This window comes from Poromitra crassiceps, assembly GCF_964638095.1.
Source record: "Poromitra crassiceps genome assembly, chromosome: 4".
NCBI classification, from domain to species: domain Eukaryota; kingdom Metazoa; phylum Chordata; class Actinopteri; order Beryciformes; family Melamphaidae; genus Poromitra; species Poromitra crassiceps.
In genome coordinates this window covers 17,441,291-17,463,192 of record NC_139626.1, presented here as the reverse complement: position 1 = coordinate 17,463,192, position 21,902 = coordinate 17,441,291, and the positions used below count along the sequence as shown (strand labels likewise).

At 42.3% G+C, this 21,902-nt stretch overlaps 1 protein-coding gene across 1 annotated transcript; it reads left to right on the top strand.

The window, feature by feature from the left end:
* The first annotated feature begins 639 nt into the window (after window positions 1-639).
* Window positions 640-15,328, top strand: cops3 (COP9 signalosome subunit 3). Its single transcript, XM_083634639.1, has 12 exons — window positions 640-788; window positions 1,999-2,128; window positions 4,566-4,678; window positions 6,108-6,157; window positions 7,910-8,002; window positions 9,016-9,195; window positions 9,924-10,064; window positions 12,302-12,475; window positions 12,682-12,768; window positions 13,620-13,733; window positions 14,215-14,295; window positions 15,104-15,328. The coding sequence occupies exons 1-12, from the start codon at window positions 734-736 to the stop codon at window positions 15,155-15,157; spliced, it is 1,272 nt and encodes a 423-aa protein (XP_083490765.1). The 5' UTR covers window positions 640-733; the 3' UTR covers window positions 15,158-15,328.
* Window positions 15,329-21,902: the final 6,574 nt, after the last annotated feature.

Here is a 21,902-nt window from a genome sequence, read left to right as displayed (position 1 = left end):
GCGGCAGTGTAAACGCTTCTTGGCGTAGTACTGCCCTCCGCAGGACAAGGGTTAAACTAACTCAAACACTTCACCATATTCTCGGATACAGCGCTGCCGCTGAATCATGCAAAAACGGCAAAACTGTTTTTGTGATCAGCTGGTGGTTCTTAATTTGGCCAAAGCAAGATTTGAGGGAAAACGATAGTAGCCTACTCCCTAGACCTGACAAGCTTTTATAAAAGGTTCCCCTTCCTGTCCTATTATTTGTCCCTTTCCCATAAAACCTGCCATTCTCTTTCAACTCTTTCCTTGATTTTCTCTCTAGTTTGACCATATGGGGAATGAAATCTCTTAAGGTCGAATCCGGAAGAGAGCGTGACTTTACTTTGGCACTCCTAAACCTTTTCATCTCACTCTCTCACACCACAACCATTTCTCACCCCGAATTTCTCCTTTGGCAAAGGAGAAATTCGGGGTGAGAAATGGTTGTGGTGTGAGAGGAATAGGGCCATTTGACTATTGTCTCAATGTGAGAGTGAGAGTTGTCAATGATCAATCAATCGTGCCTGTGTCTTTAAGAATCGAATGATCGGATCGTAAATCTCGTTGCAGTCTGTTCCGTTCTTACGATCTCGCGATACCTTCACCTCAGTGGCGGCTGTGTGGCCCCCTATCTCAGTCCGGACGAAGTTGTTTCTGACGTTTGAATGAGAAACAGTGTGAATTACCTCCACTTTGGACCCGCGAAATAATGGCTTCAGCCTTGGAGCAGTTTGTGAACAATGTGCGGCAGCTTTCCGCTCAAGGTACGCACTGAAACTCATTTGAGTTGGAACAGTTAGCTAGGTAGCTAGCATCATGCTAACCAATGCCTTGCCGATAGCCAGGCAGCCAAACTGAACAGAGGCGTCTTTTTTGCTTGATCATGTAAACACGCCGTTAACATGTCTATTTCAGCAGCGAGACTTCTCTAAAGTGTTCCCAGAACACGCGTTAGTAGACTGTGACGCCGAGGAGAGTGTCGGGCCGCCATGTAGCTACTCGGAAAATCTGCTAAATTCAGACTTATTGTTTTTGATCTAGAAAATTATTTCTGGGGACTGCCTACCGGTAGTCCCGCCCTAAGCGCGCACCATTGGCTGGAGCACTGGATTTACGAATATGGTTGGTCCAAAGTCACATCTGTCAACCCACATGCTTTGCCTCCTTTGCAAGGCCTTGACAGGACACTTGAACGGCCGAGTTATTTGACAGTAGTAGTCAGCCACAGATGACATTACATTACAGTCAGCCACAGCACGATGGCAGTTTAGTAACTCAGTTTGTATCACACCATGTCAAGATTAGCCACCAGGCTCTCTTTGGCAAGAGCAACGTTAGTTTATTACATATTTGATCTCCAAAACAGTCAGGGAAATGCCTGCAACATACTACAATTATATGGCCTTCTAATAGTTTCATTTTTTTATTTGATTAATATAACATGAACATTAAGTAAGTAGTGATAGGCGACTTCTTAATATTGGATACTCTGATTCAAGCACATCTTTGTGCAACATAATCAGTGTGTATTTTGGGTGACGTACAGCATGCAATAAGCCTATGTTTGTGTGCCGAGAACACACGAGCTGCAAATCCAAGCGTGAAATATGATAGAGGGCTGCTCAAAAATAGTGATTATTGAAATTGAATCTGCATCTAGTATGCCCTAGTCTGCATAGTCTGATCTAGACACTTCAAGATATCTGTGGCCTACTTCCAACGTTCCGTGGATCTAAGGAGGTTCACAGTGTGTTTATTTGTCTCTGTTTGCCCCCCCCCAAATCCAAGCGTGAAATATGATAGAGGGCTGCTCAAAAATAGTGATTATTGAAATTGAATCTGCATCTAGTATGCCCTAGTCTGCATAGTCTGATCTAGACACTTCAAGATATCTGTGGCCTACTTCCAACGTTCCGTGGATCTAAGGAGGTTCACAGTGTGTTTATTTGTCTCTGTTTGCCCCCCCCCCCCCAGGCCAGATGACTCAGCTGTGTGAGTTGATCAACAAGAGCGGGGAGCTGCTGGCCAAAAATCTGTCCCACCTGGACACGGTGCTGGGTGCGTTGGACATCCAGGAGCACTCCCTGGGCGTGCTGGCTGTGCTGTAAGTAGCCCCCTTTCATCCTAAACTGGGCCGGGGTTACCAACAACTCCACTACAGGCCACAGGAACTAACTAGGGCTGGGTGATATGCAGGCTTTTGAGCGGCCGCAAAACAGATTTAGCCACCCCCCAAAATCCCAAGGCCAAAAAATCCTAACAATGACTGGTTCAGCACAACCTTGACTGCATACTACCTCAAAAAGCAAGCATTTTTACTGAATCATTTTAGAGAATTTCTAAGTTACAGTTCTACATTTGTACCTTCAAATGGCTTCCTTTCTAAAACGTGGGGAGCTGTGAAAACACATTGCTCCATAAGTTCTGACACTGACTGATATATTTGAGATCAGGATTCAGGACAACTCTGAGTGACTACACACCAACTCAAAATATATATATATTTTACTGGATCAATTTAGAGAAGTTAAAGTCTCACATGTGTACGTTGAAATGACTATGTCTGAAAAAAGGGTGCACAATATTTATCGGACCGATAAATTATCGGCAGATATGGCCATTTTGCATTATTATTTATTATTCCGATAATGACATTTTAGCCGATAAATAACAGCCGATAATACGAGGCCTACTTGGCTTTGTTTTGCCTTGGAAGCGGCATGGCAGCAGAGCATGCGCGCTCGTGACGTCGCAGCTGTGCCACTAGAGCAATGAAAATATGGCTGCCGCCAGTGTGTGTTTTCACAGTTTCAGATGATAACAACGCTATTGCAATTTGCAATCCATGTCCCGCACGGGTTTCGAGAGGAGGGGACTGACATTACGTTAAGCCAAACCTGGCGAGGATGCAGCGTATTTGTTTCGAGTTGACGTTAGCTGTTGTGGCTAGCGAGTGTTGGCTCACATAGCGAGGCTTAAACTCAGGCTCCCCGCTCAGCAGACAAAACGCTTGTTGTGATTAAATATCTACGTATTCAAAGCACTCCATACTCAGAGCTGGCGTAAACCACATAGAAACGCCTTTACCCAAAATCAAATGTCCAGGGATTGTGTCTAACTCCAAAAACAACCTGCTAAAGTTATTAAGCTAACTGAGAGCTAAGTCCCACTATAAACCAAACAGGGACTTTCGAGTTGAGCTACAGTATAGCCTATGCAGCTGCTGGACAGAGCCATGATCTGTTTGGAGACCAATAATAATGAAAACAAATGTGCACATTACATTAAAAAAACATCAGTCAACATCACATAGTGTATTTTCTTTAAGCCGGTTGGCAGCATTTTTCAATAAAAATTTAAACAACACAGATATGATGGTTTCTTGTGAGGAACAAGACATTCCTCCACACTCTGGACCAATCTATAGGAGCTTCACAGCAGTCATTATTCCATATGGTTATTATCGCCAAAGGGGTCTGTGTATGTTCCAAAAATGAGTTATAAATTAAGGAGTGTAACGACGCATTATGTAATAACTGCGCATTATGTAATAAAATACCAAAATGTAATAAAATGTCACTTTCAATATGTAATAATACCGAATTACCGTAAATTCCGCACTATAAGCCGCACCGGAGTATAAGCCGCAGCAGCAAAATTGCCTGTTTGTTACATATATAAGCCGCACCGGACTATAAGCCGCAGGTGTTTTAATGTTTTTTTTTTTTTTTTTTTTTTTTTTTTTTATTGTGTTTTAATGTTTAATTACCATATGTAAGGGTTCATGCACAGAGGGGATTGTCGGGAAAGAGATGGCTGTTTGAGGAAGCTCCCATTTATTAACATTTCAACAAAACAACATAACACAACACCACCTGTGTTGTGTTATGTTATGTTATGTTGTTAAAAGAGGGCAAGAGAGGAAATTAAAACAGAAGTGGATTTATAGTTAGAAAGAGTGCTAAAAAAGAGATTTTTTTTTTTTTTTTTGAAAAAATCCATAGATAAGCCGCACCGTTATATAAGCCGCAGGGCCAAAAAACGGGGAAAAAGCCGCGGCTTATAGTCCGAAATTTACGGTATGTAATAATCTGCACATTATGTAATAAATCGCCTGAACGCAATATGTAATAACGTTTGCCGCATTTTCTAATACATTTATTACATATTGCGGTGGTTATTACAAAATGCGGGGGTTGCCCTTTTTTCTGGGTGAAAATGTAATAAGTGACGCATTATGTAATAAAATTACAAAATGCACTGACTTTGTTATTTGAATCGATTCATTATCACCCACATTCGCATCGCGATGCATCAAAGAATCTATTTCCCCCCCACTCCTAGTAAATGTGCTATATAAATAAATTTGGACTTGACTTGATGATCTGTCAGTCATGTGCTTATAGTGTTGTCACAATACCAACATTATGAGTTCGATACCGATACCTTGACATGGATGTCAACTGCTCAATAGTGGGCGCATATATTCGCGGTGCGGTCGTTCTAGATTTCTTTGTGTTAAGCTCCTTCTCTCTCCACAGATTTGTGAAGTTCTCCATGCCAAACATCCCTGACTTTGAGACGCTTTTCTCCCAAGTTCAGCTCTTCATCAGTACCTGCAATGGAGAGCACATCAGATATGCAACAGACACTTGTAAGTCCTGCTTCCCCAAACATCTCACTCCTTCAAGAACTCACTGCACAACATATCGAAGTGAAGGTGAAGAGGGGGCAGTCTTCTGAAACATGGGATATTGTTATGCAGTATCAAATGTATACACTTTATGTATACACTTTCTGTTGTGTGTCTGTCTGTTTATTCATATTTCTTGGTCAACAAAGTAGCTTGAAGGCGGTTTGTCAGTCTTTGATACAAACCTTTCTTTCATAGTATTTTAGTAGATTCTAGCAGCTCCTATATCCTATTGGCTATCTTTGCATTGCGGTTATGTAGCCTACTTTGTGCTACTACAGTAGCTTTTCATCATATTACCCCTTTTATAAAGGTACCAGAAACACATGTTAAATTTTTTGTTTTGGTAGTGTGATTATGCCTGACTCACTGAAAGACATTTGTTTGGGAAAACTGTTGGTACATGGACCAGTGGAACTTATTTCTTTGTGACTAGTTTAATTATTATTATTTTGGTAATTAATGTACCAAAATAAACAATGGTTTGATATACAAGGCATGATTGAGAAATGTTCCTAATTATGAGGAAAAATGGTATGTTGTTTGGATTCAGATCATACTGCCTTGTTAAAAATCACATACATCCAGGAGCCAAAGATCTCTATTGTGGACTCTTAGGGTCAAGAATTATTAGGGCCCGAGCACTGAGTGGTGCAAAGGCTCTATCCACCTTATTTTTGAATGCCCCGCTGTAGTGTACAATGATTCTGGGTGCAAGGTCCGATCTAGAACCTGACTGATTGTTGCAGCTGGTTGATGTTACTTGTTGCGCTCGTATTCAGCGCATTTCCTCGTCAAACTCTGATGTAGGGCTGCAACAACTAACCGATAAAAATCGATTATTAAATTCGTTGGCAACTAATTTCATTATCAATTCGTTGGGTCGCGATTAGTTGGGCCGCAGAGCCGTCTGTTTCGTTTGCAAAACAGCTGCAGCCCAGAGCTGGCTACGTCACTCCCCGGCGTCCCCCCTGTCGCGGAGCTGCGCGTGCAGCATCATGGCTGGAGAATTCAGGGGAGAAAGCTGCTCACCCCAAGGGACCCCTCGCCCTAAATCATCAAAAGTATGAGAGCACTTCACGTTGACTAAAACTAATAAGACTGTTACGCGCAAAGTCGATCTTGCATGACACGGAAGTACCAGTGCATGAACATCTGAAACGAAAACACATTGGATCCATGGATGATGCCGGGTGAAGGGAGCTCAGCTGGGTAAATGAATTTAGCATTATGCTACTACAAACTCGATAGGCAAACTAACGTTACATTATTAAACCCATGTGCGTTGCGTTTTGAAGTGTGGAAATGTTCGTCTCACAGCAGATAGTTTGTTTCGTTTTATCTAACGTTAACGTTCAATTAACCTGTTCCTTCTCTTCTCTCCTCACAGTTGCTGGTCTCTGCCACCAGTTGACAAATGCTCTTGTAGAACGGAAACAGGTAAGACTGGTCCATCACAATATCACAACACATTATAACACATTTATTCAGAAAACTAGAGAGAAACTTGACTCCAGGTCCGGTTTGTTTGATGAGTGTAAATGTTGCGTTCCGGGTGCAGAACAGCAAACCATGACAGGATCCACTTGAAAAGGTGGTCTGGGCAACGCTTGGATGGAAACGGGGATGGAACACTTGTGAATGTGAACGCCAACCATCAGGGCCACCGCTACCTACACGCGCACAGCGCGCTGAGCATAGGGCACCAAGTGTCGCCTATAGGGCATCATCCAGAGCAGGAATACCATGCTCAAACAGACAGTAGGGTGGATGCCCCGCAGTTTGGTAATGCCCCTTCTAAAATTAACTCTCCACACGGCCAGTTTGGCATTCCCTGTTTTGAACTGGCCATGGCTTAAAAGAAAGTTGTGGGATCTCCTCATTAACTACATTCGACGCAGTAAACAAACTCACGTTTCCCTCGGTCACCAGTCATCATGCTGGACATCAGTACAAGTGCGAGATTCCTCCCACTCCTAATGACGGGACCAGAACGGGTGTTGTTCAAACTGAACATTTATTTCTCCAACATACTGCAGCAGAAAGTATGACACAGTGGACTTTTCAGTCCATTTGCAACACACTAATTTCGTAGTTAAGCTACTTCCCTTCATAGGGCAGATACTTCCTTCTTGGATTTTCAAAATAAAGCGCATCTATATGTGAATATATAGATATAGATAAGATTGCATTTGTGAGTTTTTCTTTGGACAGAGATTTTTTTTTCTGGCTATTTTTGCAATTTGTTTATTTTTTTGCATCATGTTCTGTTCTTTGGTTTTTGATTCACGCACCTCCAGCCTCTAGCAGAAGGTGTGGTCATCCTAACTCTGTCTCTCACTCCTGCACAGCCAATGAGGGGTGTGGTCATCCTAACTCTCTCTCTCTCCTGCACAGCCATTGGGGGGTGTGGTCATCCTAACTCTCTCTCTCCTGTCTGTCTCTCCTGCACAGCCATTGGGGGGTTGTGGTCGTCCTAAAGCGCCCGACATGGTTCTGCGCAACCTCGACTTGGCGCCCTGTCGCCCAATGGCGGCAACAGCGAGACTGTGCATACTCGGCGCGTTGGCTGCGGTACACGTCCAAAACGTTATCGTGTCGTTTACCAAGAACTTGCAATCATGTCGGTGGGGGGACATTTTATTGTCCCTCCATTTCAAAACTCATTCCGGTGAGCCTGCAGAAGGCTTTGCTAGATGAGGGACAAGCACTGTTAAATGAGGAAATGGCATTTCCTCACAACAAGGAGTTGACGCCGCAGTCACATTTTCGAGGAGCTGCACGCCCCCTCCGCCGAGCTGCGCCGATAGGACGCCCAGCTGCGGCGCAGTCAGCGCCGGCGATTTCGCTCGAGCATAATTTGCGCTTAACTCTCTCCTGCACAGTCATTGAGAGGTGTGGTCATCCTAACCATTTCTCCCTCTCTCCTGTCTCTCTCTCCTGCATAGTCATTGAGAGGTGTGGTCGTCCTAACTGACTCTCTCTCTCCTGTCTCTCTCTCCTGCATAGTCATTGAGAGGTGTAGTCATCCTAACTGACTCTTTCTCTCCTGTCTCTCTCTCCTGCATAGTCATTGAGAGGTGTGGTCATCCTAACCATCTCTCCCTCTCTCCTGTCTCTCTCCTGCATAGTCATTGAGAGGTGTGGTCGTCCTAACTGACTCTCTCTCTCCTGTCTCTCTCTCCTGCACAGCCATTGAGAGGTGTGGTCGTCCTAAAACAGGCAATAGACAAAATGCAGATGAACACAAACCAACTTACCTCAGTTCATGCAGACCTGTGTCAGGTGAGTCAACACCTTCACCTGTGTCAGGTGACTCAACACCTTCACCAGGCTTTTTCCTGGAGGCCTGGAGGGATTTTGAAACGTACCCCGTCCGCAATGGTGGGGGCCCTCGCTGGCGACGCTAAACTTTTAGCTAACCTGTTCACATCTATGTTCGCAATGGCATCCCAAGTATCATCATACTATTATGGGATGCAATGCGAACAGTTGTATTATGGGATGTGCGTTTCCCAGGCAACAACACACGTTGACACGAACAGCGCCGCATGCTGGCAGGATGCTCCTAAAAGCAAAATGCTTATTGTTACATGGTGTAACAGACTGTTCTGTATCTGTTAATAAATTAGTTCAATCATTTCAATTACTTTCCTTAGCCCACACCAATGAAAACATTCATTCGCCAGTGATTACCTTAACTGCATAATATGCAGTTAAGATAATCACTATATCACAATAATATTATTACTCCAGTTTAAACCATCTGTCAGCAATCCTTTTGATTCCTTTTGAGGTTCAGTTGTGTGTGTGTGTGTGTGTGTGTGTGTGTGTGTGTGTGTGTGTGTGTGTGTGTGTGCACGTGCGTGTGTGCGTATATACTGTATATATATAGAGATATATATATATATATAAACGTTCAATTAATTGACTAATCAATAAAAATATTTGTTAGATGAATCGAGAAGAAAATAGTCATTTAGGACAGCCCTAGCCCCAGGAATGGAAATCAAAATCGAATGAGATACAGATGTTACCCGTTTCCAAGGGCACTACCTAATGGTTGGATTTTCTTTTCTCCAACTTGTATCGTGGCAGAATTTGTGATATCAGCAAATATCATGTCGTTGTGCAAAGAATATCGTACCATGATGAAACTTGTTATTTACACCCCTATCTCTGATGTGATGAAAGTAGCGTTGAGGTCTTAAAATATATTGATAAGGTCTTAAAAGGTATTGAATTTAACTTCAGGATTCATGCATATACGCTGTCTTTTCTACCTGTCCCCCCTGCAGCTGTGCTTGTTAGCGAAGTGCTTCAAGCCTGCCCTGCCCTTCTTGGAGCTGGACATGATGGACATCTGCAAGGAGAACGGAGCCTACGACGCTAAGCACTTTTTATGTTACTACTACTATGGTGGCATGATCTACACGGGCCTCAAAAACTTCGAACGAGCACTGTATTTTTACGAACAGGTACTTCTATCTGTTTTGGAGAAACCTGCCTGTGAACTCTGTAATCTGACTCGTGCAGAAATTATTAGTCATCGATTATTTTGATAATCGATAAATCACTTTAGTCATTCACCAAGTACCAAGTAATTGCTGGTTACAGCTTTACAAATGCTAAAATGTACTTTGCTTCTCTCTGTTTTCTCCATCACATACCTGCCAACATTGGGCTGTGAAAAAGAGGGAGATTTTCTGGGGTTTCGGTGAACAGTTTACCCTCAACCCCCCCCCCCCCCCCCCCCACCCATATAACCCTACACCACAAATGAATAGAATAAATACAAAGATGTACAGTAAATTGCTTTTAATTAGTCTTAAATTCATAACTCACAGTATAAATAATGATAGAACAAAATAAACATACTGTACAACATGTACAAAAGGTGTGATCAAAAGTCAGCATCTAAGTGCAAAAATTATGAGTGTCAGTGAATATGGAATATGTTAGAAGTTCGCCTCTGTCATAATATATATCTCAATGGACTGTGCTTCTACGGCTTCTTTGTGTTTGGCATGTTTACTGTGTTCTACAACTAAAGTAGGCCTAAAAATAAAATATCATATATACAGTATATATATATATATATATATATATATACACACACACACACACTAAATGAGTAGTCGATATATCTCTTCTCTTTCTCCGTGAGTGATGATGATGATGATGACGGGATGTTTTTGCCCACCAGGCAATAACCACTCCAGCCATGGCGGTGAGCCACATCATGTTGGAAGCCTATAAGAAGTACATCCTGGTGTCACTCATCCTCCACGGCAAAGTGCAGCAGCTGCCCAAATACACCTCACAGATAGTAGGAAGGTTCATCAAGGTATGTATAGACAGAGGGATGGATCGATCGTAGGGCTGACCTCTTCTGGTCCATTGGTCGGCAATCGCTGGTGTTAATTTCATAAGCAACACAGAGCTTTTCTGGAAGCGCACACATGAGCAGAAGTGACATTACAGGCTAGACAGGCTGCTGCAGTCAGCTGGCTGAAAGGAGAGCAAACAGCAGAGCGACATAATTAACAATTAAATGGGTCAGCCATCATCAGCTGTTAACAAGCTGTTAACGAGTGGCTTACATTACGTACCTTATGAGATGAGAATAACAGGCTAGTAGTCACTCCATCTCGATAATGTTAGACAGACTGTTATAAGATTATTGGAATAAATTGCGAAAGGAATTAGTGTTGCTCTCCTTTCTGCCTACTAATTAGTCATGCCACAGTGCTAACGTTACATAACCATAACCATCGCACACACTTTCTGACAGCTGTTTCCCATCGCAGCTGAATATGGGCAGGTGCACAGCTGCACGCTGATCAGCTCTGAGTCTGTTATCATTTCAATAACATTACAATGCTGCAAATAGCTTTTATTTATAAATCATTTAGACTATCAGGTGTAGTGCACTCACTCAAAAAAAAATAGCACGCAGAATATGTCTAGCTAAATCTAGCTGACACAACAGTAACAATGACAGTAGTAGTAATAATAACATGATTGAACAGTGATGTGATAGAGAGAGATAGGAGAAACCGGCACGTCACTAATTTTCATAGGAATCTTGAGCCCAAAATGTAAATTCATATTTTTTAACCTGCACCATGCTCTTTTTTTTAACAATATATTTATTCATACAATAAATTCAGTTGAGTACAATGTACAATAAGGGCTTTTTTCTTTTACAATATCCCCTTCCCACCCCTGGTCCTACATAGATAAAAGCAAATAAGAAGTTAAATGACATAAAAAATAAAGATTAATTAAAGATTATATCAACCCTTCCTTCTTGATACCATGTTCGAGTCCAAGTCAAAGACACAACAAAACAAGTAAAATAACTTTGTAGATGATGACATTGACAGAGTGAGCATTAAAGACAAGTGCATCATTTCTCCTATAATGTCTTCAGTTTATCTACCGTAAATTCCGGACTATAAGCCGCACCGGTGTATAAGCCGCACCTGCAAAGTTGACTATTTTTTTCTTATATAAGCCGCACCGGACTATAAGCCGCGGGTGTTTTAATGGTATTTTTTTTTTTTTTTGTGTTTTAATGTTTAATTAACATATGTAAGGGTTCATGCACAGAGGGGATTGTCGGGAAAGAGATGGCTGTTTGAGGAAGCTCCCATTTATTAACATTTCAACAAAACAACATAACACAACACCACCTGTGTTGTTTTTTTACAGTGCACACAGTGTCATACAGTGTGGTGAAAAGAGGGCAAGAGAGGAAATTAAAACTTATTATAGTTATATAGGATTTATAGTTAGAAAGAGTGCTAAAAAAGAGAGATTTTTTTTTTTTTTTTTTTAAATCCATAGATAAGCCGCACCGTTATATAAGCCGCAGGGGCCAAAAAAGGCCAAAAAACGGGAAAAAAGGTGCGGCTTATAGTCCGGAATTTACGGTATATCACTGATCATAGGGCCCCAGACAGACGCAAATTTATCAGGTGACCCTCTCAATTTGTACTTGATTTTCTCCACGTTCAAAAACCTGCACCATGCTCTTTAATAATTATTTAAAACAAAATCAATAAATAAAAAACAATGGAATATAGAAAAGTATCAAATATACATAATAATAATAATAATAATAATTCATTTATTTTAGCGCTTTTCAATGACCCAAAGACGCTGACAATAGGAGTACACAGAAAACAAGAAAAACATTTTGTAATTTGGTCATTAGGGCTGATTAATGGCTGAACTTGCTGCACACACAGCCTCCCACGGTCACACAGGCTGCGCAGCCTCGAGCGTTCAGCCTCTAGCCTCGAGCGTTCTGCATGGATGCTACACTGGATGGGTATTCCACTAGTTTGATAGAAACAAGGAAGTGCAGAATGTGGATGTTTATGGCCAACGAGCAGGAAAAGTTCCGCCTATGACAGCTTTTGTTGTTGTTGTCAGCTGTGTTTCCCCGGTCACTCTGCTCTTTAGATAATGGATTTCCAGTCACTTGATGTTCATGTTGCTCCCAGCACGATGAAGCCACTAAACATCTTAACACTTTCTCTTGCCATTGATTGACTTGTGTTGTGCTGCCTTCAGCCCCTGAGCAATGCGTACCACGAGTTAGCCCAGGTTTACGGCACCAACAACCCTACGGAGCTGCGCAACCTGCTCAACAAGCACAGCGACAGCTTCACGCGAGACAACAACACAGGCCTGGTCAAGCAGTGCCTCTCCTCCCTCTACAAGAAGAACATCCAGAGGCTAACAAAGGTGTGTGTGTGTCTGTCTGTGTGTGTGTGTGTGTGTGTGTGCAAATTATGTGAATATAAAGAAATGCAACAAAGCAACCTTCTTCACTACCTGCCAAAGAGAATGACCTGCAGGACTGATCCCACCCTCGTGTCAAAATGTTGGTGTATCTTTTGTTCTAATCTGTCCTGACCCGCTGTTCCTTCTCGTGCACCCTCCCTCTGCAGACCTTCCTGACGCTGTCCTTGCAAGACATGGCGAGTCGAGTGCAGCTGTCAGGGCCCCAGGAGGCAGAGAAATACGTCTTACACATGGTGAGTCCAGCACCTAAAAGCAGGCTCGCTTGTGCTCAACACGCAGTCATATACTACATATAAAAGGAAACCACATCTAATGATTTAGTATAACTCTGTGTTTCTCTTGGTGGTTATTGCTGATGCAAAACAATCTCTCAAGGGTATCCATAGGTCCTGGCTATATAAAAAAACCTTAACTTTGTCTCCTTTAGTGAAGGAAAAACAAGTGGAAAGTGGAAAACTTAAAAAAAAAAAAAAGTCCCATCACACTGTTCCGTTGATAAAGTAAAAAAGCCTTTATTTGTCCATGGCTATAGAAAAGTTAAAAGCACACTGATGCGTTTCTCTTTCCAAGAGCCTTGGTCAGGGTGGAAGGCCAGGGTCACCGGTCAGGGTGGAAGCCAGGGTCACATTAGTCTCAGCCGGTCTAAGAACATCAAAAAACATGCTGGAATTCCAAATTATTTGTGCGGCTGTGGATCAGGTGGTAGAGCGGGTTGTCCACTAATTGCTTTGGAGGTCGGTGGTTTCATCCCCGGCTCCTCCACTCCACTTGTCAAAGTGTCCTTGGGCAAGATACTGAAACCCAAATTGCTCCCGATGGTTGCACCAGCACCATCGGTGGTGGGTGTTGGACCCTGAGTAGAGCATCTGGTGCACACTGTGCTTATTTCATATATTTGTGTTCTGTATTCACGCTGACATTCTTCTTCAGCTTCTGAATGCATACAGAGACATTTTATGTTTGATCTGTTGTTTTAGACACAGCATCACATTGCTAGATGATTGATTAGCGTTGATCAGCACTAATAGGAATCACATTTAGTTTGCTTTATGTTCCTCATGCTCCTCCTTGTGCTCCTGAGCAGATTGAAGATGGTGAGATCTACGCCAGCATCAACCAAAAGGATGGCATGGTCTGTTTCCACGACAACCCCGAAAAATACAACAACCCAGCAATGCTCCACAAAATTGACCAAGAGGTAAGGAGGGTGTCCTGTGCATGAATTTAGGATGATCCCATCCTCATGTCTTCAGTAGAGTTGTTCCGATACCTCCTAAAATGCTGGTTTGGGTGTACGCGAATCTATGCACCCATCCGACCGATACCATGCAATTTATTCCAGAAAGTGACTTTGGGTTTTTATTTTAGGAATAAGGCAAGTTTTCTCTTTTGAGGCTAAAAGGAGACTTGTTGCAGGCTCTGTGTACCTGCTCTAGAATCCCCAATCCTGTAGTGTAGAGCCACAGCACCGTCCTTTGGTGAGTCAGCCCATTGAGATATCTGGGCGGTTTTACAGCCATAGTAACATTTTGTGGGCGTTCCCACACAGACCGACTGTATCTATGCAACTTCAGCTATTGGTATCAGGAAGGAAGAAATGGTATGGGAATATCTCTAATCTTCAGGCAGCAAATGTTTCTGATAAAGTCCTGTCATTGATCGTGTTCTTCTCTCTTCAGATGTTGAAGTGTATAGAGCTGGATGAGAAACTAAAGTCTATGGATCAAGAAATCACAGTAAACCCACAATTTGTGCAAAAGGTGGGTCAGTGTTTGCTATTATAAGATATTGTATCAACATTCATTATCTCTTTTATGATGTTTCTGCACGTTTGCATTGATGCATAATGCATATCGACCTGTCTGCGCGCCATGCACTGCACTTCAACTTCAGTTTATAGTAGCATGGGTGAATTGATAATTGGAAGAGTGTCTTAAAGTATTAAAAATATTACAAGAACATGAAACTAAGGCATGTCAATGTGGCAAATGAAGTAATTATACCCAAGATGCGTTGTTCCTGTGTTTACGGGTACAGCAGTGATGCAGCTTAGCCCAGCTACTGTCCTGTCAGCATGACTGATTTACCCCTAATCAACTTAGCTTAGCTGTTCTTAATGGGAATAATCAGCACAGTTGGAATGGGTTTTTGGTCCATCCTTGCCTGGTTGACCCCCTGGTTTATGACTAGTAATGTTGTGTTTTCAGAGTATTTGTTCTCAGAGTATGTGTTTTTAGAGTATGGTAATACTCTCCATGTGTTCTCAGAGTATGGTAATACTCTCCATGTGTTCTCAGAGTATGGTAATACCCTCCATGTGTTCTCAGAGTATGGTCATGCTCTCTGTATGTTCTCAGAGTATGGTAATACTCTCCATGTGTTCTCAGAGTATGGTCATGCTCTCTGTATGTTCTCAGAGTATGGTAATACCCTCCATGTGTTCTCAGAGTATTTGTTGTCGGAGTATGGTAATACTCTCCATGTGTTCTCAGAGTATGGTAATGCTCTCCATGTGTTGTCAGAGTATGGGATGGTTTCTGACCGGTCATGCTCTCCATGTGTTTTCAGAGTATGGGATCGCAGGAGGACGATGTCGGTAGTAAAACGTCAAGTTACTCCTGAGAGGCCTTGGACGGGGAGCGAGCGCTGTGGCCACCGCTGCTGGCTCCTCTCACGATGAGTCGGCTTTTTTTAAAGAGGAAAAACAAATAAACATTCTATGGCGTATGGACATTGGTCAAGGAAAAATCTAAATGTGTGGAATGATGATGATGATGGTTTGGTTATTCTTTCTTCACAGTGTCTTGAGGAGAACAAAACATCCTTACAGAAAAGAAAAAAATGACAATTTTGTCAGTGTTTTATTTATCGATGTTCAGGTGGGAGCGCCACTCCTACATTAACACAAACCACAATAATAAAAACTGGACTTATTTGTTCAAAAACTGTGTGAAAAATCACTGTTTGTTTAGCTTCTCTGATGCATGATGGCCATTACTAGAGAGCATTACATGAGCTAATACATCTGTGGCTGACATGGAATAAATCTATTCTACAGTTGTGATGATTGCAAAGATCGTTTCCCTCTCACTCCTTTTGGAATGTAGTTTATAACATAGTATACAGTAGGCTATAGCGAATCTGTACACACCAACATGCCCTTGACCACAACTTGGCAGAATGGAGGAGTCACAATCTGGTTCAGTACTTTTCCCCCCGCTTTTAGGTGCGATCCACCAGAGGTCGCTAGCGCACTGTACAGTACATTGTTTTGACACGTTATTACAAGAGGTGAAGTAAGCTGATGACTGTAGTGTTGTAGTTGGGGGGGGGGGGGGGGTACCAATGTGAGGCCATTTTCAAGACCATGACTGATGGCTTAACCTTTATACACCATTGCTCTGCTAAATAACAAAGAAAGGAAAATCATTATTTCGGAAATTTCAGTAAAATAAATGGCTGTACAGTAGCCTACCTATATATACTCTGTGGCAGAAGGCAATCCGTTCATCTGAAACACTGCAATTCCATATCAGTGACCTTCAGAAAGGCTCCACAGTGGGCAGAATGAAGTGTAAAAACACCTTACTGTTGCTAAATGATGACTCCCACACCACTGATTGGCCAATGATACAGTATGTAATAATAGCCTGTATGATGATACAGTAGCCTGATATGATCTGTATCTGGGACTATGCGGTTAATTAACACAACATTAGATAGTGGTTCTGTTGAAACAAACATTTATTTGAAATGTAAACCTGTTGGTCTGCAGTAGAACATGATTTCACACAATGTAAAACGAGGGTTTTTCCTGGCTCAGAATGGGCCTTGTGGCCTCGACTGGGCTTGAAAGAAAATCCCGAGACCGAGGCCATCAAAATGTGGTCTTCTTGGTCTTGAGACCGCTCTCGAGTAACAACACTAAACAGATGAGACCAAACTTGTCATTTTATTTGGGAGCTTGAACTTTGCCGTTGTGGATCTGTTGTAATAAATTGTTGAAGAATATGAATCATATTTTTGTGGGTTTTTATGCCTGGCTTTGTGGAGGCCAACATTTACTATAAGGTGCATTTGAATTAGAATTTCCTTTCCTCCCTCAGGGTGCCGTCATGTATGTACGAATTTAGACCTCGGCCAATGAACGTCCTCCGACGTGCAGATGTGGTTTGCAGCGAAAGTCCACCAATCACGACGCAGCATTTGATGTGTAGAGGTGGGACTTAACCGCCTTGAAGTTTTTTGTTAACTTTATTGTTAATATAAAGAGTACAAAAAAAATCTATATAAAATTGGCAGTACTTCATAATAAAAATAAATTTAATTGTATAATAAAATAATGACAAGTAGGAAAGGAAGCTTAGCGCGCGTCAATCAAGTGCAACACTCGCTCCTTATATAACAAGGGATCAGCCGAGCAGCATTTTGGTAAACAAACCGCTCACTGGGTGGCAACGGCAATGGAAGGCATGAGGCTCTAGCCGGCTAACTCTGTTTACATTTTAAAAACTGCGACAGTTCACACAACTTTAACACGACATGCATGTATTATACATCAACTCTTGTGCTAATTCTGCTCTCACTCAGAATATCGAAATATAAGCGGTCATGTATAGTTTTTGAGATATTAACATTTGTTTGGCACAACTCATAGCCTACTATTAAACTTCCGCATTCCTGGGTGGCAAGTGACGTCATGCTGATTCGTCCTATTGGCCCAGCGTTATGAAAGAGGTGGGTCTTGACGCAGGCATCTCATCATGTGAGCTCTCCTCTGGAGCTCCAGGAGGGAGGAGCCCAGTACTGCATCGAGCACCGCTTGGCAAACTCTACAACCAAATCACAATCAAGTTTAATGGTGAAACTTGATTTTCAATTAAACGTTAGATGAAGACATTATTCAAATATGCTGCCACAGATCATTCATGTAGGCTATAGGCAATGCTTGTTGTGACTTAAGTTACTTTAGTTAATGCCAGGCTAGAAGTAATACACTGAAGAGATGGGGTTTAAATTCATTGTGCCTTTAATATGAACTCGCCTTTGTTGATGTCACTGTTCTTGTTTCATTCATGTTAGTAAACTTTTTTTGTGACCACATTTTTATAGTTTTTTTTACATCAACATTTACAAATGATACATACAAATAATAGAGACAAAACAAAAGACAGGAGCTTGACAAGACCCCCTACCCTCCCCCCTTGCCATATCAACAAAAACTTTTCTCATCTACAGCCATAGGTTATCATTATTTACACATATTATAACTCATATCATCGTAACATATCTCCATCATGAAACAGTCTTAAGCCACATCAGACAAAGTAGAGAAAGTAAACCACATCCAACAGTCACCAACCCCACATATCTCATGTTAGTAAACCTTAGGGACAATATATCTTCAATATATGTCAATACAAAATATGACGCTCTGGTGGCTCAGAAAAAATAATGCTGATATTAGCTGCATGTTATTCTGCTGTAGTAATCACAAATCAGACAGTTTCACAAGCTCTCCATTTACTTTGTAATTACATTCTTACATTGTTGTTTACATTCTAGCAATGCAATGTCAGAAACAAACATAATTATGCATAATCAGACTGTCACTGAACTTTGATTCATTGATTACATGTGTGGTTGGACAGAGAGAAGTTATTCCGTCTGCAGACAGTGGAGGGCGCTCTTCAGGTTAGATGCAGCGGTGTTTCTTCAGAGTAGATGACCGAGTGAACATTTTCTTACAGCAGTCACACCAGTAGCCCGTTCCAGTGTGAATGCGTTTGTGTGTTGTTAGGTTACCTAACTGACTGAAACTGCTTCCACATTGGTCACAGTGGTAGGGCTTATCTCCAGTGTGAATGCGTTTGTGTTTTTTTAGGCTACCTAACTCACTGAAACTGCTCCCACATTGGTCACAGTGGTAGGGCTTGTCTTTAGTGTGAATGCGTTTGTGTTTTGTTAGGGTACTTGAGAGACTGAAACTGCTCCCACATTGGTCACATTTGTAGGGCTTCTCTCCAGTGTGAATGCGTTTGTGTGTTTTTAGGCTACCTAACTGACTGAAACTGCTCCCACATTGGTCACAGTGGTAGGGCTTCTCTCCAGTGTGAATGCGTTTGTGTGTTGTTAGGTTACCTAACTGAATGAAACTGCTTCCACATTGGTCACAGTGGTAGGGCTTATCTCCAGTGTGAATGCGTTTGTGTTTTTTTAGGCTACCTAACTCACTGAAACTGTTCCCACATTGGTCACAGTGGTAGGGCTTCTCTCCAGTGTGAATGCGTTTGTGTTTTTTTAGGCTACCTAACTGACTGAAACTGCTTCCACATTGGTCACAGTGGTAGGGCTTATCTCCAGTGTGAATGCGTTTGGGTCTCTTGTTGGTGTCTCTCTGTTTCTATAAAGACACAATGAAAGAATTAGGGTGTGTGTGTGTGTGTGTGTGTGTGTGTGTGTGTGTGTGTGTGGTGTGTGGTGTGTGTGTGTGTGTGCGTGCGTGTGGCAACATCAGTGATACAACAGTGATATTTTTCTCACCTCTTCTGAAGAATTCATTTGGACAATGCTCCTCCCCTCCTACGCCAGATGTCTGTCCTCCCACCAAGCAGCTCTGTAGATACAGCAGGGTTATATTAAATTAGTCATATACAATGTAATTACAAATTGGAGTCTCAAACTCTTTAGGAAATTGTTCAAAATTGAATGGTATGTTGCTTAAAATGTATTGAGATAATCATAGGTTTGAAGGTATACAAATATTACAATCTAAAGGTTGAAGATTTCTGAGTTTTTAAATAGCAGAGGATGATGTCAATGAATAAATTAACAGATTCTGCATGCCTCAAAGACATCGATGACTGGATGTCTGCCCACCACCTCAAGCTCAACCTTGGTAAGACAGAGCTACTCTTCCTCCCAGGGAAAGACTGCCCTCTCGCAGATCTCTCCATCTCCATTGACAACACCACTGTACTGTGCTTCCCTCCCAAACAGCTAAGAACCTTGGGGTGATCCTTGACAAGCAGCTGTCTTGCTCGGCCTACATTGCTGCGACAGCACGCGCCTGTCAGGCCTTGTACAACATCTGCAAAATCCGTCCGTATCTCACCAGGGAAGCGACACAACTCCTGGTCTAGTCACTTATCATTTCCCGCCTGGACTACTGCAACGTGCTTCTGGCCGGCCTACCTGCCTCTGACATCCGACCGCTTCAGCTCATTTGGAACGCTGCAGCCCGTCTGGTTTTCAACCAACCTAAATTCTCTCATGTCACTCCCCTCTTCCGGGACCTTCACTGGCTTCCCATCTCAGCACACATCCAATTCAAGACACTGTCTGGTTCTGGACTACAGGGCAGTACATCAGACAGCCCCTCTGTACCTACAATCTATGGTCAGGCTCCAAACCTCTCACTGCTCCCTCCACTCCTCCACCAGTGCAGGACGCTCATCCCTTTCACGACTCTTCTCGTCCCTGGCACCTCAATGTTGGAACGAGCTCTCACCTTCGGTCAGGACGACCAAATCACTGCCGATCTTTCGGCAAAGACTAAAAACACACCTTTTCAGGCTCCATCTGGGCCTATAGGACGAATCAGCGTGACGTCACTGCCACCAAAAAAATGCGTAACCCTGCGGCAGTGAACTATATGAGTTGTGCCAAACAACCGTTAATATCTCAAAAGGTATACACCACATCGCTTATATTTTGACATTCTGAGTGAGAGCAGAATTAGCTCAAGAGTTGGATGTATAATATATGCATGTCGTCTTAAGGTTGTGTGAACTGTCGCAGTTTTTAAATTGTAAACACGGTCCGCCGGCTAGAGTCAGACGCTCAAACTCAGGCACGTATTCCTTCAGAAGTTGTCTTCGATTGTGTTGCATAGTTGATTTCTCTATTGTTGGCAAAAATGTGTTAATGTAAGTCGCTTTGGATAAAAGCGTCTGCCAAATGACGTAATGTAATGTTTAGATGTTTAGTTTAGTGTGTGTGTAGGTGTCAATCAATCAATCAAACTTTAAGTGGTCCATAGCACACAGACTGTAGAAAACAATACATAAAACAAGAATAAAAATAGGCAATATCCACAAAGTCACATGGTGATTACATAAAGGCTAGAACACCAATGGTTCCATAAAGTGGAAAAGAGCCTGACTGAGCTTAGTACAGGTTCATCAGCAATGAAATCACACTGTTGGTAGAGTCAGAGAGCCTACACATACATTAGGCACAACAGCAGAACAGGTGGGCACACCAACACTGACAAACATCTGGCTTGCACTGCTCCATCGTGGCATCTTGAGCAGCAGCCTCATTCCATCTGGTGACTGGAGACTGGTCATGGCACAATTGTGGATGATTTTTTACAGTGGTGTGAAAAGTCCTTTCTTAAACTTAATGTGTCAAAAACAAAAGAAATGTCAATCGACTTTCGCAGACAGGCTCCCGTCCCCCCATCACCTACCCTTATAAATGGGAAACAGGTAGAAGTGGTCAGCGAGTACAAATATCTGGGGACAATTCTGGATGACAAACTGAGTTTTGAGCCTAATGTGAAGGCAATTCTAAAGAAAAGCCATCAGCGCTTGTTCTTTTTAAGGAAGCTAAGAAGTTTTAACGTAGACAAGTCACTTTTGAAAATGTTCTACTCTTCTTGTATTGAGTCAGTCCTCACCTTTGCATTTATTTCTTGGTTTGGGAACATAAACTTGACAAACAAGAACATGCTAAAGAAAATTGTCAGGATGAGCTCCAAAATCACAGGCTGTAACTTGAATGACCTCTGTCTTCTATATAAGAAGAGGGTTCTTAAGAAGGCTCAGGGTGTCCTGCGTGACCCTCAGCACCCTCTTTACCCTGAGTTTTCCCTCCTTCCTTCTGGGCGCAGGTATAGGATGCCCCGCTGTTGCAGGAACAGATACAGCCATTCTTTTGTTCCTGAGGCTATTCGCTGTCTGAACTGTTGAATTGAATAGTAGCCTACTTCATGCCCCCTTTTTGTTTTAATTTACATGGTTTCGTGTCCTTTTAAATGTACTATGTTTTAAGACATCCCTATTTTTTACTGTTTCATGTCTGTATGTTTTTAAATTACTTTTTTTATGCTGCACATGAATTGCCCCAAGGGGGATAAATAAAGATTCTCTACTCTACTCTACTCTCTCATCATTGTATGCTACAGATCATCTCTGCATACTGCTCTTTCTGCAGTGCCGCCACAAGTGGGCAGTATAGCCTACATGGAGGTACAGAATGCTTTAAAAAGTGCAGTCTTCACAGGTACAGAGCACATACCAAATTTACAAATTAACACATTAGCTTGTGCATACAACATTTGACACTGTCTGTAAATGTCCCT